Genomic DNA, 13,926 nt, shown 5'->3' with positions numbered 1-13,926 from the left:
GAACTGAAGATCCTCACACAATAGAGATACAACTTGTGCCATGGAAGCCTGGAGAGAATTGAACAGTCAGGCTGCCTAAGGCTTTTGGGCATGAGCAACATTTTAATGAACACTTCACCCCACTCTAAGCTATTACATAGCTTGGACATCCTCAGAGCTATTGGAAGACAAAACTGATGGAAGGATGAACAGAGCTGGTAGAAGGCTGAACCATGACCTCAATTTCACCCTCAACTCCTGTCCAACCCATGCACCTTAACAAAAAGGCAAACCCTATATTAGAAGCACAAGCAATTCTTCAAGAGATGCTCAGACCACGGTCTGAGATACATCTGTTCTGTGAGGAAGAAAGGGAGGGAATGAAATAATCAGCCTTAGGGCATACTCCAGTATTTCCTCCATGACTTTTGTACATGAAGTCTTGAAACTTTCTATTGTCTCAGGACTCCAGGCAGTTTCCATCATTTAAAAAGCAAAAAACCCAAAAACCAGCAATTCATGATGAGAATTATTTGGGTTCATAGGTGTTTGTGTTTTAACATATAATTAAAATGTTGAACTGAAGTGAATTAAAAAACCATTCTGTGAATATTGTGATGCATAGGCAAATATGAAATATATTGGTGAGCCTTCTTTCCCAATGTAAAAGCTTGGTCTGCATAGGAATTCAGTCTCCAAACCTGAGTATTTTAGAAATCTATTCAATTATGTAAGTTAGACATTCTATTATTTTCTTTTATGGGGTCTAAAAGAGTATTAGTCAACTTTTGTGCTGTTCTACCTTGTGACAACTCCACACTGTGGAATGTTATAAATGAGGCAACTGAGGTCAGGAGCAGTCCTTGCAGTTTAACTCTGCAGTCATTTAGACTGGAAGAATATTTATTTTCTGCTCCTACACAGGCATTCATAGAAGCTTTTAGAGGGATCAAAATGTCCCGTTAGCATTCCCCTGAGGTACTACAGTACAATTCAAGGCTAAAGTAATTAGAATTTGGTGTCAAGAAGTAGAGTTTTTGTGATTTTAATTGTTTCCTAATTAGAGAAGAGACTATAGGGCATATGTGGCTTATAAAGTTACATAACAAAAACAGCATTAATTTTAACAATTTTCTAAATGCAGAGGTAAACAATTAGCCAAAATACTGCCTCAAATATTATCATGTCCAATTAAAAAAAATCTTTTAAAAGCACTTAAATGCAGTTATAGTAGGAAAGCCATAAAATCCTATTTTAGTGATGTTACAAGTTCTAATCTTGAACCAGGTACATCAAACATCAGTCCTAGAATGTCTTTACTCTGTGGGTTTATATAAAAAAGATATGAGACCAAATCTGCACCTAAATTCAACAAAATAATATTTTTAGAGAAATACAAGGGCTGAATTAAGGGAAGACTATGTGGACAGGTCAACTGCTTTTGTCACAATATATTACTTAAATCATCAAATTCAGCTTTTCAGAATCCTGCCCACCAAATACATCATTCTCTTTGTCCCTCCCAGTTTCTGCCAAACACTGATGTATGAGAGGAGGATAGGGTGAGATAGAGATCCTTGAGACAGGCAGTTCCAATCACATGCCATTCATTCTGTTTTCTACAACTGCATTATAAACTTCAACCTTTAAAATTTTATTTAATATATCACTATTATTTGGTGTCTATATTTAGATATGCACATACATAAAACATGCATTATTAGTAAATATTATGTCCTCACATACATTTTCTCAGCTTGTCTCAAAATCTCCCAGCATACATTTCCTCATTTTTTCTGTGCTTCCATGTCCAGTTTCACTGAGCTGTGTATTGTAAGCTAGAAATTTTCTTTCTCTTGTGCTCAAGGATTTCTGTGTTTATCCCCTGTGTTCTTGCACCTTTACCAATTTTTCCTTAGAAATAAAAAAAATTACAATAGACTTTTCTCCTCTTTTTCTACTCACATAGTAAAGAGGTTCCATCACTTATCATGTGCCAGACCAAAAAAAAACATAACTAAAGGACTAGGTATTCTGCTTCTGGCATAAATGACAGCCCAACTATTGGGACCTTTGCTTCTCCTCTAGAAGGAAGTTTTATAGACCTTAGTTATTTTTTTTAGGTTTTGTTTTTTCAGAGTGAAACAAAGAAAAATCTATAGTGCTGTATCCCACCAGCAGAGTCAGGGTAGTCAGCTTGCTCCTAGGGATGACAACAGCCATAGGACAAGCAACAACTAGTGACAACTCATCACCAAGCAATGAAAGTACAAATAAAAGTAAAGACTGACAAGGTTTAGAGTTTGGAACAGTAAAAAAAGCAAAGCAGGAAACATAAATGTGGGATGGAGGACCCCAGCTGAAGGGAGACAGAGACAAGTGACAATATGAACCTGTGCAGCCCATGGGAGACCAAGTCTGGGATAAAATCCCACAAAAAGCTTCCAGAACACACTCAGGTTTGTTCTGAAAAACTGATGGGTATATGGGAATTATGAATATCAATAAATATCTGATTGAAGCAGCTGCTTATTTGATTCAAAGATCAGGAAGTACAGGAATCAAATGCCAGCCAACAGAAATGTTACTCTTCTCCAAGCTCAAAGAACATTGCAACCTTAAAAAAACCCACATTGGGTTGAAGGGCCTGATTTAATTCTAAATATCTAAAGAGGGAAAAAAAAAACAAACCAGGGCCAGTGCAGCAGTTGGGGTTGGAAAGCAAAGCAGAGCAGTGACAGTTTTGTTCTAGTTTTAGATGTGCAGTACACAGAATCAGCTGAAAATAGCCAGGCAATGATGCCTGCTGCATTCTGGAGATTAGGATCAGGCAAAGCCTTTATGCTGGCTGCCAGCACTTGAATAGTTCTGAGACATTTCAGAAGACTACGTGATTCCAGAAGACCTTTTTTGTTTTTAAACTCGAGGGTGCTTTTAATAGATGTTGAGTACAGTCAGGCCTTGTTTGAGAAAAGCTCTGCTTATCTCAAAATAAGCAGGATCCAGACAAAATGCTGCATTGGGTCACGGCCTCCTAAGGACATCTTTGAGTAGGAGCTCTTCCCATTGTGTTGAATAAAAGCAACTTGAAGGGGAAGGCAGAGCAACCTAACTGGTAGCAAAAGGTGTAAGCTGAATAGTAAGGGCAAGGGCAGGAACTTCAGGACAAAAGCAGTGCCTGAAAAAACTTGTTCCTGGATTTCAAGCTGTGAATACCATCGTCCCTCAGCAGCTTGGAGCAAAAGTGAGGAGGGAATTACTCTTAGCTCTCCCCCACCTAAGCAGGCTCCTCACCTCATACAAGAGAACAGGCACAAGCACTAAGGGAAATGTGCTCATGTTTTGGCCAACAGGACACAAGATTAACAAGAGATGATAATGGGTGTGATTTAAAAAAACCTGCACAATTCTTTCTGTGAGCAGTGACAACTGGATGGCTACTGGATTCCAACCTGAATTGAATCAAAGCATCTGGAAAACTGAGACACAACAAAACACAACACTTACTGCACTTTTGAGCACAGTAATCAACAGCTATAGAAATTCTTTTTTCCTCCTTTTTTCTCCCCAAGAATTGGAAATAGTGACTCACTAGCTCTGCATCCTACAAATCCTACCCCCTGCAAGGAAGTTTAATCGTTCACAGCCACTCCCATTACACTGTAGTCACTTGAAAAAGCTTTAGTTTTTAAAGGAAACTTGGGATTTTCAGAGTACTTTCTCCTCACACTGAAGGAAGCTTTTTAAATCTCACTCGTTTATTACATGCTCCAGTACACCAAACAGCCTGAAGACAGGGAAATGGATTAGATAAATAGAAATATTTTTGTTATGACCTAATTTAAGGATCTTAAAAATAATGCAATAACGTCAAAAACTGAAAGGCATCAAAAGGCTTAAAAATATTGCAGAGACATGAGAGTGCATGATATCTGGCAAGTATTGATAGAGTAACCTTTAACTTGAATGAGAAACAGGAGGCATTCAGAGACACATGGTTACCATTCACACAAATTTATTACCAGGGCATTTCTGTTACTGTAATACTCTTTATACCAGGAGCCATATGCAATGGCTCAGCCTTTTATGTGCAATGTCCCTTTATGTCATGTTGGTGAAAATTAAAGAAAGGTTTGAATTTGGAACTTGCTGCCCTCCAGTACAATGTAAAAGATCAAGGTAGTTCAGCTTCTGCTCTTTGTAAAAGAAATCAACAGCCCTAGGAGAAAGCAATCTTGTGGCTTTTACAAAATTCAGTTAACAATAGAGGAGATGGCTATGACACAAAATTATACTTGCCCCATTATACATGCAATTAACTTCAGTCTAGTACACTTCAAATTGCACCTTTAATAAAGCTGCCTAATGTTTCTACCAAACTAATGAATGCACTGCTTCTTTGATTACCTTAAAAATTCATTTGTGCATTTGAACTAGCACTGAAACTTCATCGGCATTACTGCTTGTTCTACAGAATACCTTTAGTAAACCAATTTCTACCTCACCATCGATGGTTTTCAAAGCAGATGCACATTGCCATCTCTATTGCAATTCCCTCATTAATTAATTATACAGTTTATATTATTTTCCATAATGCATTCCTCCTTCTTAAGAAGCACTTAGGACATTACAGCAGCCTGCATAAAAAACTCCAAATTATAAATAGTAAGAACTTCTCCTTATCAGGCAGTAAGTGTCTAGGACCCAAATAAGGTGAAGTAATTGTAAACTGGAGAAATAATGAGTTGTAAGGAAAATTATTCTAAATCTTATCACAAACTGCTTTTCCAGTGGGTGTCTGCCTCCACCTATACACCAAATTCACATCAGGAAGATACAATGGGAAGAAGTCCTCAGCGACATGCTGCTCACTACCAAGTTCTTTGATTCTCATGTATGATGCCTGACCTCAAATCGCTCCTTGGTTTGTTGCATTTATGGTTTCTCTTAAAGTAGTTTACTTTAGGAGAAGAAAAATACCATGGCTAAATCCACAGGAAACACCACTGCCCCAACTCTAACCTGCATTTGTGTCTCCTCTTACCGCTCCTTTCAGTTCCACTGCATGTGTCTGTATCTTACTGTTATGTCCTGTACTCCTTGGCATCTCTCTGAGCTTATTTGCACAGCCCAAAATTGCACTGTAAAGCCCTGAATTTATGCTCAGTTGGCTGCTGAGAGAAATGCCTTCCCTTTTGGATGATACAACATGCCAGTGGGGTTCTTTGCAATAAATCAGGGACAGAGGAGCTGCAACCAAGTGGAACTCCACAGAACACCTGGCACAGCGGACAGTGCCCAGCCCAACACCTCTGAGGAACTCCAACCTGACACAGTCACAAGAAAACTACATGTGATAATGGCTGCTTCCCTTTTTCTTTACCTCAATGCAGCCAGAGACAAAAGCAGCAAGGCTACAGCCAAGCTTAAATCTAGATAAAACTCTTCTCATAGGTAAAGGGAGACGGGCTTATTAAGAAATATTGTATCCTGTGAATTCATGAACCCTCAAAAGCAAAAGAACATCGTTGCTCCAAAGAAAATCAAAGTATCTTCATGCAATACACTTCCTCCCCTAGTTTCCCTGACAATTGCTTCATCAAGACTGTCTCTTTTCCAGCATCTTTTTACTAAAAAGTTTTCTTTGGAGAATAATAGTGCATTGTACAGATGGAACAGCTTGTTTTGCATCTTTCTTGGCTAAAAAAAACCCCAAACCAAACAACAAATGCAAAAGCCACCCCCAAAGCAACAAGAAAGAATAATTTTTTACTCAGAAAAAGCATTCCTAACATAAGAAGAAAAAAAAAATACCCCACGCACACAGCAGAAAGATTGGTGATTGTCTCACTCTGCTGGAATGCTTTACAAAATCCCTTATATCCCCATATGGAATAAAAAGTCCCAGCAGTTCTTGACACTTCACCTATATTTTACAAATACCTCAGTTGAGAGGTCATGTAAATTTTGCTCTCAGTTCTTCAGTGTGCTTAGGTATCTCTGTAGTATTTATAAGACAAATTTCAGAACACAATTTTCATTTAACCAACACAGAAGATCATAGTGGAAAGGAAAGAGGAAAGCTAATTCTAATTCCTAATTTCTCACATGAGTTACACATTAAATTCCATGAAATTTCAATGGAATTGATAGTAAGACCCAAATGCTGCTCGCCCAATGAAGACACACCACTTGACCCCTCCCCAGAAGTGACAGGTTTCCAACGAGGGCTGTACCATGCTGAAATAGAATATTGGCCACAGACAGTGCCTCTCACAATGTGTGTAAAGTGTAGGGGACACAGCATTATCTAAATCACTGGGTGTTACAGACATCACAAATGCACATATTGGTTTATCTCACCTGTTAACTTGGGGGTTTTCACAGCTACAGTTCAATTCCCGTTCAAGGCGACAGAACAGAAAAGTTTTTTTGCAAGTCTAGGCAGTTGGAGAATTTTAAGGGCCTATTCTCTCAATAAATACAATAATCTGAAATTGTTAAGCGAAATATGAAAAAGAAATGTTCTGTCCAGCTTGGCACATTCATGGAGATGGCTGCTTTCCTCCTCAGCAGCACCTGAGCAGCTGCTAAGGGAGAAGGTCAGGAAGCTGCAGTGTTGCCATGTAAGACATTGTTACCTCAACCCTTCAACAACAGCTGAAGCACAGTGTAGGCTGGTGCAGCACAGTAAAATTGCACAAGAGATTAAGGACATGTCATTTGGGTAGGGCAATGTAACAATTTCACACCACTTGTAACCAATCTCTTGCTGCTCCTGTTGTGCAATTAATGCCATTCACACATTAACAAAGGAGAAAAAGAAAAATCCTCAAGGCTTCACTGCTTTTCCTACAGTGACTAACTACCCTGTTGCTCTGTTATTATAGAGACATTTCTATTGGTATGGATGACAGAGTGAGGGTTTATAAATTACTAATTCCCAAAAGCTGCTTTAAAGCTTCCATTTCTCAGATTTTTTTAACTCAAGCTCCATATTAGAAGAGGGGATTAGTGTCACTATTCTAGAGATTACTGAACATTAGCATAAAGACTTACAGAATTTTGAGTCAGTGCCATCAAAGCAGAGCACTGTGCTGTATGGAAAACTGTTACTGCTCTTATAAAGCTTATAATGTGCTCAGAAATGCAACAAATCTGAAAAAAAAAGAAGTCTCAGCTCTAATTCATTATATTCATATACTTAAAATAATGCATACAGTGCTTTACAATCCTTTGCTCTTCCATAAACATAGTGTAATTTTGAAATTTAAGCAAAAAGACTGCTCTGATTTATTTGCAGATTAAGTTGTATTTTTGTGCTAAATGCTCAGCTGCTCTGCCCAACAGACCAAATCATGACATTTGTTCATATATGGTTATTCTCAGTTAAAAGCTCTCTCCATCTGCCTGGAGGTTTATTAATAACTCATCACCATGGTATCACAGCATCTTAAGGAAAATAAAACACAGAGATAGTTGCTAGGCTCTCCAGCCTCTAGGGCTGAAAGGGAATATTTCTTGAGGAAGACTGGGAGAACCTCTTTTCTGCATTCACTTATCACCCTTGAGGGTAAGGCTAAGCCAAGAGATGGCCCCCATACTGTGTTCTGAAAGCTGCAAGTATTGCAGCCATCACTCAAACACGTCACCCATGATCCAATTCTCTGCACTAACACATTAAAAACAAATATCCAGAAATCCAAACTGTGAAGTAAACCTAAGGAAAAAGAGATTGGGGTGAAGGAATGCATCAGTTTCTGCAGCACTCCCATTTAACCCTCAAGAGGACTCTGCAGCCACATCACTGCTGCCCCCAATCATATTAACCACACTAAGCTGTTTGCTAACATGCACTGAACCCTGCGCTGCCTTGCTGCAAACACACCTGACATTAGTGGGGGAAACAGAGAACAGGTCCATGGCACATCCTGTACCCAGAGGAGCTTCAGCTGTTTCTCACAAGTATTTTCAAATGTACTGAATATGAGAAGTGCAACCCTTTACCTGTAACACCCTACCCATCAATATTGAGTGAGGAGAGGTCCCTGTGGTTCTGACAGGTTCAAGCTCCAGAAGAAACAGGCAATCTTAACTCCTGTAAATTATCTGCTTCAATAAGTGAAGTCAGCTCTAAATATGCTAAGATCTTCAGAACACTAATATAGGGAAGCATCAAACTTAAATGCAGTGAAACACACAGAGCACACAGGGCTGGCTTGCAGATCACATCCCTTTGCAAAAGGCATGTACTGTCACGGTTGCCACACTATTATTCCAGGTAACAATGTGTCTGCAAAGGAGAATCTGCAAAAAACAACATGTATAATGCAGGGTACAAGAGTGTGCTTCCTGCTTACAAATGACTACAGTATTGACTAAATGTCTTTAAGGCCAAAAAGCAATGAAGTCAGAAGTCACACCTTCAGCTGGTATGCTCCTCTGATGAAGTGTCTTGTGAGCAGAAAAGCTGTACAGAACCATTACATCTTCTGTCAGGGAGAAACATCCAGCCATGCTATCTATCCAATCTGCCCTCTGAGAGAGGGACTGGCAGGGGTTACACCATTTCCTTCCCTGCTCAGACCAAAAAGCCAATGTGACCAGAAAGAACCACAGGATGTGGCAGATTCATCTCCAGCTCCATCTCATTCAAGTCACAGCACTCATTTCTTTCTTCATGTGTAAGGTTAAGCCAGCACAAAGATCATGTGGCTCAGGGGACAGGGAAGACCAGGAACACCAGAGCCTTTCCCACTGAAGGGCAGGCATGACACAAAAAGCCACAAGCAGCAAGCCTGCCACACTCCCCTAGAGACACTGCCATAGCTCAACATATTTCCTCTCAGAAGGGTTTTCACTCTTGCGTGCTATTTATTCAGTATTTTAGAAAAGGGAAAACTGCTTTTTATCACCTCCTTTCCACACTCATATTACTGCATACTGAAGCAGAAGTCTGTCACCTCCATTAAGTATAAGAGGTTGTATTTTGATCTCTCAGGTGGCCTCATGTTAAGTTTCAAGAGCAGTTAAGCACAGGAGGAGACTTGTCCTTCAGCTGCTTGGCTAATTAGTGCAAGCAACAAGAAACCAGAAAATCTTTTTATTTTTGCTAGATAGTTGTTGTTCTGAGAGGCAATGATTCCAGCAATGTGAAGCTGCGTGCTACTTAGGGTCCTCCTTTAGGACAAAAACGAAACATCAGGTCAAGGTAAAACTGTCTGGAAACAAACAAACAAACAAATCACTCTGATCTAACTATGCCTGTCAGGGTGCATTTTGTCCATCTCTGTACCCAAAACATATATAACTAACTCTATGTTTCTAGAACAGCAATTGTTGATTGATGAGTCATCTTTCCTGTAAATTTATTTTTTTAAGTGATTTTGGCATTGTTTCTTGAAATTCCTCTCTGGCTATGTAATGGAAATTTTGACCTCATACTCTGGTTTCTTTAACATCACAGATACAGAAATTATGAGTTTAGGAAGACCAAACAATTGAATAAAGGATGCAATGTAGAAATCTGTAGTTCAAAAAGAAAGCAAGCTGTACTAAATAAATTCACAATTAAATATTTAACTGTGTGGCCATTGGGTTATGTTCCTAATAATACAGCAACTCATTTATTGAAATTAAGAATTCATGGGGGAGGGGGTTGCTTCCCTCTTTTTTCTCCCAAAATTGATTATGTGGTTAAAGTTGCTGGCAAGTGAAACTCACCAAAATATATCCAAATTTACTGTTTTCCTATTAATTAGCAACTCCCCATATTACAACTTCTAAAGTATACTGCAATTAGTTGTCAGAAAACACAAAGTAGAAAAATGTAAGCCAGAAGAGAGTAGAAAGAAAACAAAAGCACCAAAGAAGACATTCATGATACATAATTATTGCAGAGGGCAGCATAAAACTCTTCAGAATGCAACCACCAAGAGTAAGGGTTTCTCTTCCCTATTCTCCCTCTGTGTGGGGGCAATGGAAAAAGTACATTCATAGCTGAGCTTAAAGTTCTCAGCTATGCTGAGTTCAAAACATACGACAAAGAACTCAGAATTTTGAATTGCCTTAGTCCCACAAGAAGAATTAGATAGATTTTTATAGCAAGAATAAAAATGAACACATCTGAGAACTACTCCAATTTCTCTAAAATATCATTAAATAAATAGAAGAGAATCTCTTCCTTCCCCTCAGCCTGGATTCAGCTGTCAGGAAAACTCCACAGTTCTCAGAAAAAGACAGTGCTGTAAGCACCTGCTGGAGCCTGGAGCCAGCATTTGCAATTAGTCAACTGCAAATCATCATGTTGAGCTAAATCTATGGAGTGGACATTCATGGCTCATGAAGGCCAAGCCTATTGAAAATAAATTTACATGCCTATCTCCCAGCTGTTAAGTGGGATGGCCAAGGGACATGACAATGTGAGCTTCAAATTATGCATTCTTGGAAAAAATCTAAACAAGGTTTCTCAGAATGACAACACGATTATGGTCTCTGGTAATTCTTCGTGGTCATGCAGAGGGCATCCCACTCCATCCCATCCATGTTCACCTTGCTCCACCAACCAGTTTTTATTCAGGCTGAGCAAAAGGGATCACATATTTGGGAATGAGCTCTGCTAGCTTCTCTAACCACAGGGCAGCCCACACCAGTCTCTTCACAGGTTTCATTAGACACTGAACAACCTAAATGGCCAATTTAAACCAGAAAGATCGCAGCAAATTTGAAGCTTTGAAGACAGTCAGTGCTCTTTCCCATCAACAAGGCACTCTGAATGGAAACTGTGCACCCAGCAGTAAATTGGCTCTGCCTAGGTAGGCTGGGACATCTGACTGTGCTGCTGGGACTGCAGACAGCTTTGTACCTGATTTGAAACTCATAGGAACATCTGTTCTCAGTCTGTTGACTTGAGGGAATGAGTAATGTGACTTGTACAATTGCGATGGCTGACTGATAAGGTTTCAGAAAACACTTGAGATAAGTCACTACTGAAAAAAAAAAAATCAATGTTTTGTAATATTCCCAGCTTTTATCATAACTTTAATGAGGTTGAGTTTCCAAAAGAAGACAGTAAAATTATTTGGTTATTACCTTTTCAGTCTCAGCAAACAACCTAACAGCTGGTAAAGCTCATTGTTATTTGGAAAAATACTAACCTTCAGATTTTCATGTAGAGAATATATATAAAAACCCAGCTCAAAGTTTCTGAGAACAGGTAACAGCCAAGTTGAAACTGTTTCTACATAGATTAATAGCTCAGAGATGACTGTAGATTAGTAAAATAAAGCCTCAGGTGAAATACAGAGCTTTAATACAAGCTAGTACAGACTCCCTTACATACAGTGACCAGTGGGTGCAGGAGAGAAATGGCCAAAAGCTTTCTTATTAGATTGATGCAATTTTAAGTAAAGCATTTTCAAATTCTCCATATCATTCTCTTCAGCTTCCTAGGCAAACTTTCACTGATGCAAATAGAAGTCAATACTGAGAGAGATGGTGCTCTTTTGAGTCACAACATATAAACATCGTAAGAATAGTTGGGCAGAACATGGGGAAAAATATTTAGCATCTGTGTAGTTCCTTCAGCTGCTAGGGAAACATCCACCAGATGTTCCTAGATGTTACCTCAGCTGCTTCCCAAACCACTATCACATCTGCTCTCTTCCCTACCGAATACCAGTGGTAACTGAATTAATGTTTCACTTAACTCATCTTTGTAAAATATTCTCAACACTCTTGAGGAACTCCTTTTTAAGGAGTTATGCCACCCACAAAAAGCAATGTGAAAATCCCCAGTGATTACATGATTGAATTTCCTGAAATTCTCTAGTTATTTAATATATAGGGAATACCATCATCTATACACAAGTATTATTGGAAGCGATGATATCTTTTCATAAACACAAGTATTGAAACAGCAACAGAAATAATGGCCCACAGAAACTACCAGAATTAAAGAGGAAAATGCGGAGGAAGAAATCCCATTGTTATTAAATACACCTCCTTATCAGGGACACCAAAATTCTTCCTCAAGACCTCCCTTATACACCTAGAACTGAAACTATTTTCTCGTTCATCGACTGAAAATCCCCTCAGCCTATCAGCTTTGTGGTGTGCCAGATTTGCTTACACTCAGCAGCAGTAGAAGAGTTGCAGTTGTATCCAGTAGAGAAGAGGAAGGAACACACAAAAACCCCAAATCACCAAAAAATGCCGTGCACAAAAAAGAAAAAAATCCAGACCACCAAACACAAAGACCACACAGGTCAAAATGTCTTAACACTGTCTATTCTGGAATTTTCAAAACTTAAGTTTACACATAAGCAATATACAGCATTTGTGTATGATCTAAAAGAATCCAAAAGGAAGTATCTTCCTAAGACTGTTAGTCCAGTTTATTATTCGCAATGATCATTATTTTCAAAATGCATATGGAAGTAATGATTACTTATTCCAAACTCTCTCAAGTTATTCTCCAAACTTTATATTTTCAGCCCAAAACATTTTTCTAGTTATTTTCCAGGTATGCTGCACTCTACAAAGTAATGTAGAGAAAAATACAATAAAGACATCAGAAAAGCAAAAAATGAACAAATCCATGTCGCCACTGTGCTCTAGCTGATACCCTGCGTGACCCCAAACAAATCACTTAGCATTGCTGTCTCACCAAAAATGGAGAGGGCTCCAGACTCTGAAAAACGACTGTCACACCAAAAAATGTTTACAGAGCAGCTTGCAATCATCAAACAGAGGGCTCTGCAAATGGAAAGTATTACAACATATGGGATGTTCTAGCCATGCGTTTAAAAAAAACCCAGAAGAGCAGAAAAAAGAACCTTCACAATCATGACTAGGCACATGTTCCAAACAGAAATTAAACTCCTGCTTCTCTGGTATGGCTCTTTGATTTTTCATTACTTATCCTTAATTAATACTATATCTATAAACAAGAAAAATAAATCAGAAGCTCATTCATACAAATAAAAGCTGCTGAAATACTTTGCAAACTGCAGGCATGACAAGGTTCTTGGAAAGACGCAGTATCTAGTACCAGATTTCATTCCTATAGCTAAAAGTTAAATTTCCAGGTACCAAGGTCTTTTCTGCAGGTTTCAGCCACCTTTATAAATTAAAGGATAAAAGGAAAATAAAAACAATGTGTGTCACATCAGGATGCAACAATACACACATTAACCAGTGATTTGACAGATGGAATGAGAAGATCTCATCCTTTATTTGCACACGAGAAATGAAAATAATTCAATGTTTATTTGCAGATGAGAAATCAGGATATGTTTATTTGCAGGAAGAGAAGGGATCAGTATTTGAAAGGAGCTCAGAAATGTTCTTTTTTTTCTCCTTCTTGGTAAAATTTGGATGAAGGAATAATGAAAACAAATGCCACTGTTTCCTAGTGAAATACTTGTTCATGCAAACAAAGAAATACATTCATGATTAAAAAGAAATGCATAAAACCAATTCTACCTTGTTTTAAAATGCACAGCATAAGCCTACTATTTTCTCCATAATTACTTTTTCTTATTAAAAAAATCAGCCATACCTTTCATTCAACATGTAAATCTAATCAGATAACAGAAATAAGCATTTTCTCTCCATGTGTGAAATTAATGATTAACCTCAATAATTAAAAGCATCAGAGTGCCGAACACCCATTGGATTCTCCAAGCATTCATCCATACTGCACATCTGACAGTGGTTTCAAAGAAAATCTGGATTGAATAATATGATTCAGATGTGAAGAGACTGACAATGAACAGCATTTTAGTACTGCTCAGTCACAAACCAGCAAGCTTTAGAACTGCATGTCCACATTAGGAAAAATGAAACAGCTTCTTCCGAGAACAACATGCTGGGTCTTTGACCCCTGTGCCTGCATTTTTCCTCTGAAAACCAGGGGAAATTTGTTATCCTCATTTCCCTTGTTCC

General features: G+C 38.5%; 2 protein-coding genes across 4 annotated transcripts in view; one reads left to right on the top strand and one right to left on the bottom strand.

Annotated features, from left to right (window-relative positions):
* CMSS1 (cms1 ribosomal small subunit homolog) overlaps positions 1-13,926 on the bottom strand; it is a 222,830-nt gene that overhangs the window by 85,307 nt on the left and 123,597 nt on the right. The window contains exon 1 of one of the 2 annotated variants that reach the window (XM_074536094.1): positions 12,647-12,737. The exons of the other annotated variant lie outside the window; for it this stretch is intronic. Coding sequence (XP_074392195.1) covers positions 12,647-12,722 — 76 coding nt within the window. The 5' untranslated portion in view covers positions 12,723-12,737. Of the gene's footprint in view, positions 1-12,646; positions 12,738-13,926 lie in introns of those variants that run through there. 2 annotated transcript variants of the gene reach the window in all.
* The window catches only part of FILIP1L (filamin A interacting protein 1 like), a 188,009-nt gene that overhangs the window by 52,778 nt on the left and 121,305 nt on the right, over positions 1-13,926 (top strand). The gene's annotated exons all lie outside the window — the stretch shown is intronic.

This window comes from Zonotrichia albicollis, chromosome 2, assembly GCF_047830755.1.
Source record: "Zonotrichia albicollis isolate bZonAlb1 chromosome 2, bZonAlb1.hap1, whole genome shotgun sequence".
NCBI classification, from domain to species: Eukaryota; Metazoa; Chordata; class Aves; order Passeriformes; family Passerellidae; genus Zonotrichia; species Zonotrichia albicollis.
Note: the sequence above shows the minus strand (reverse complement) of the source record. Positions and strands in the feature narration are given on the sequence as shown.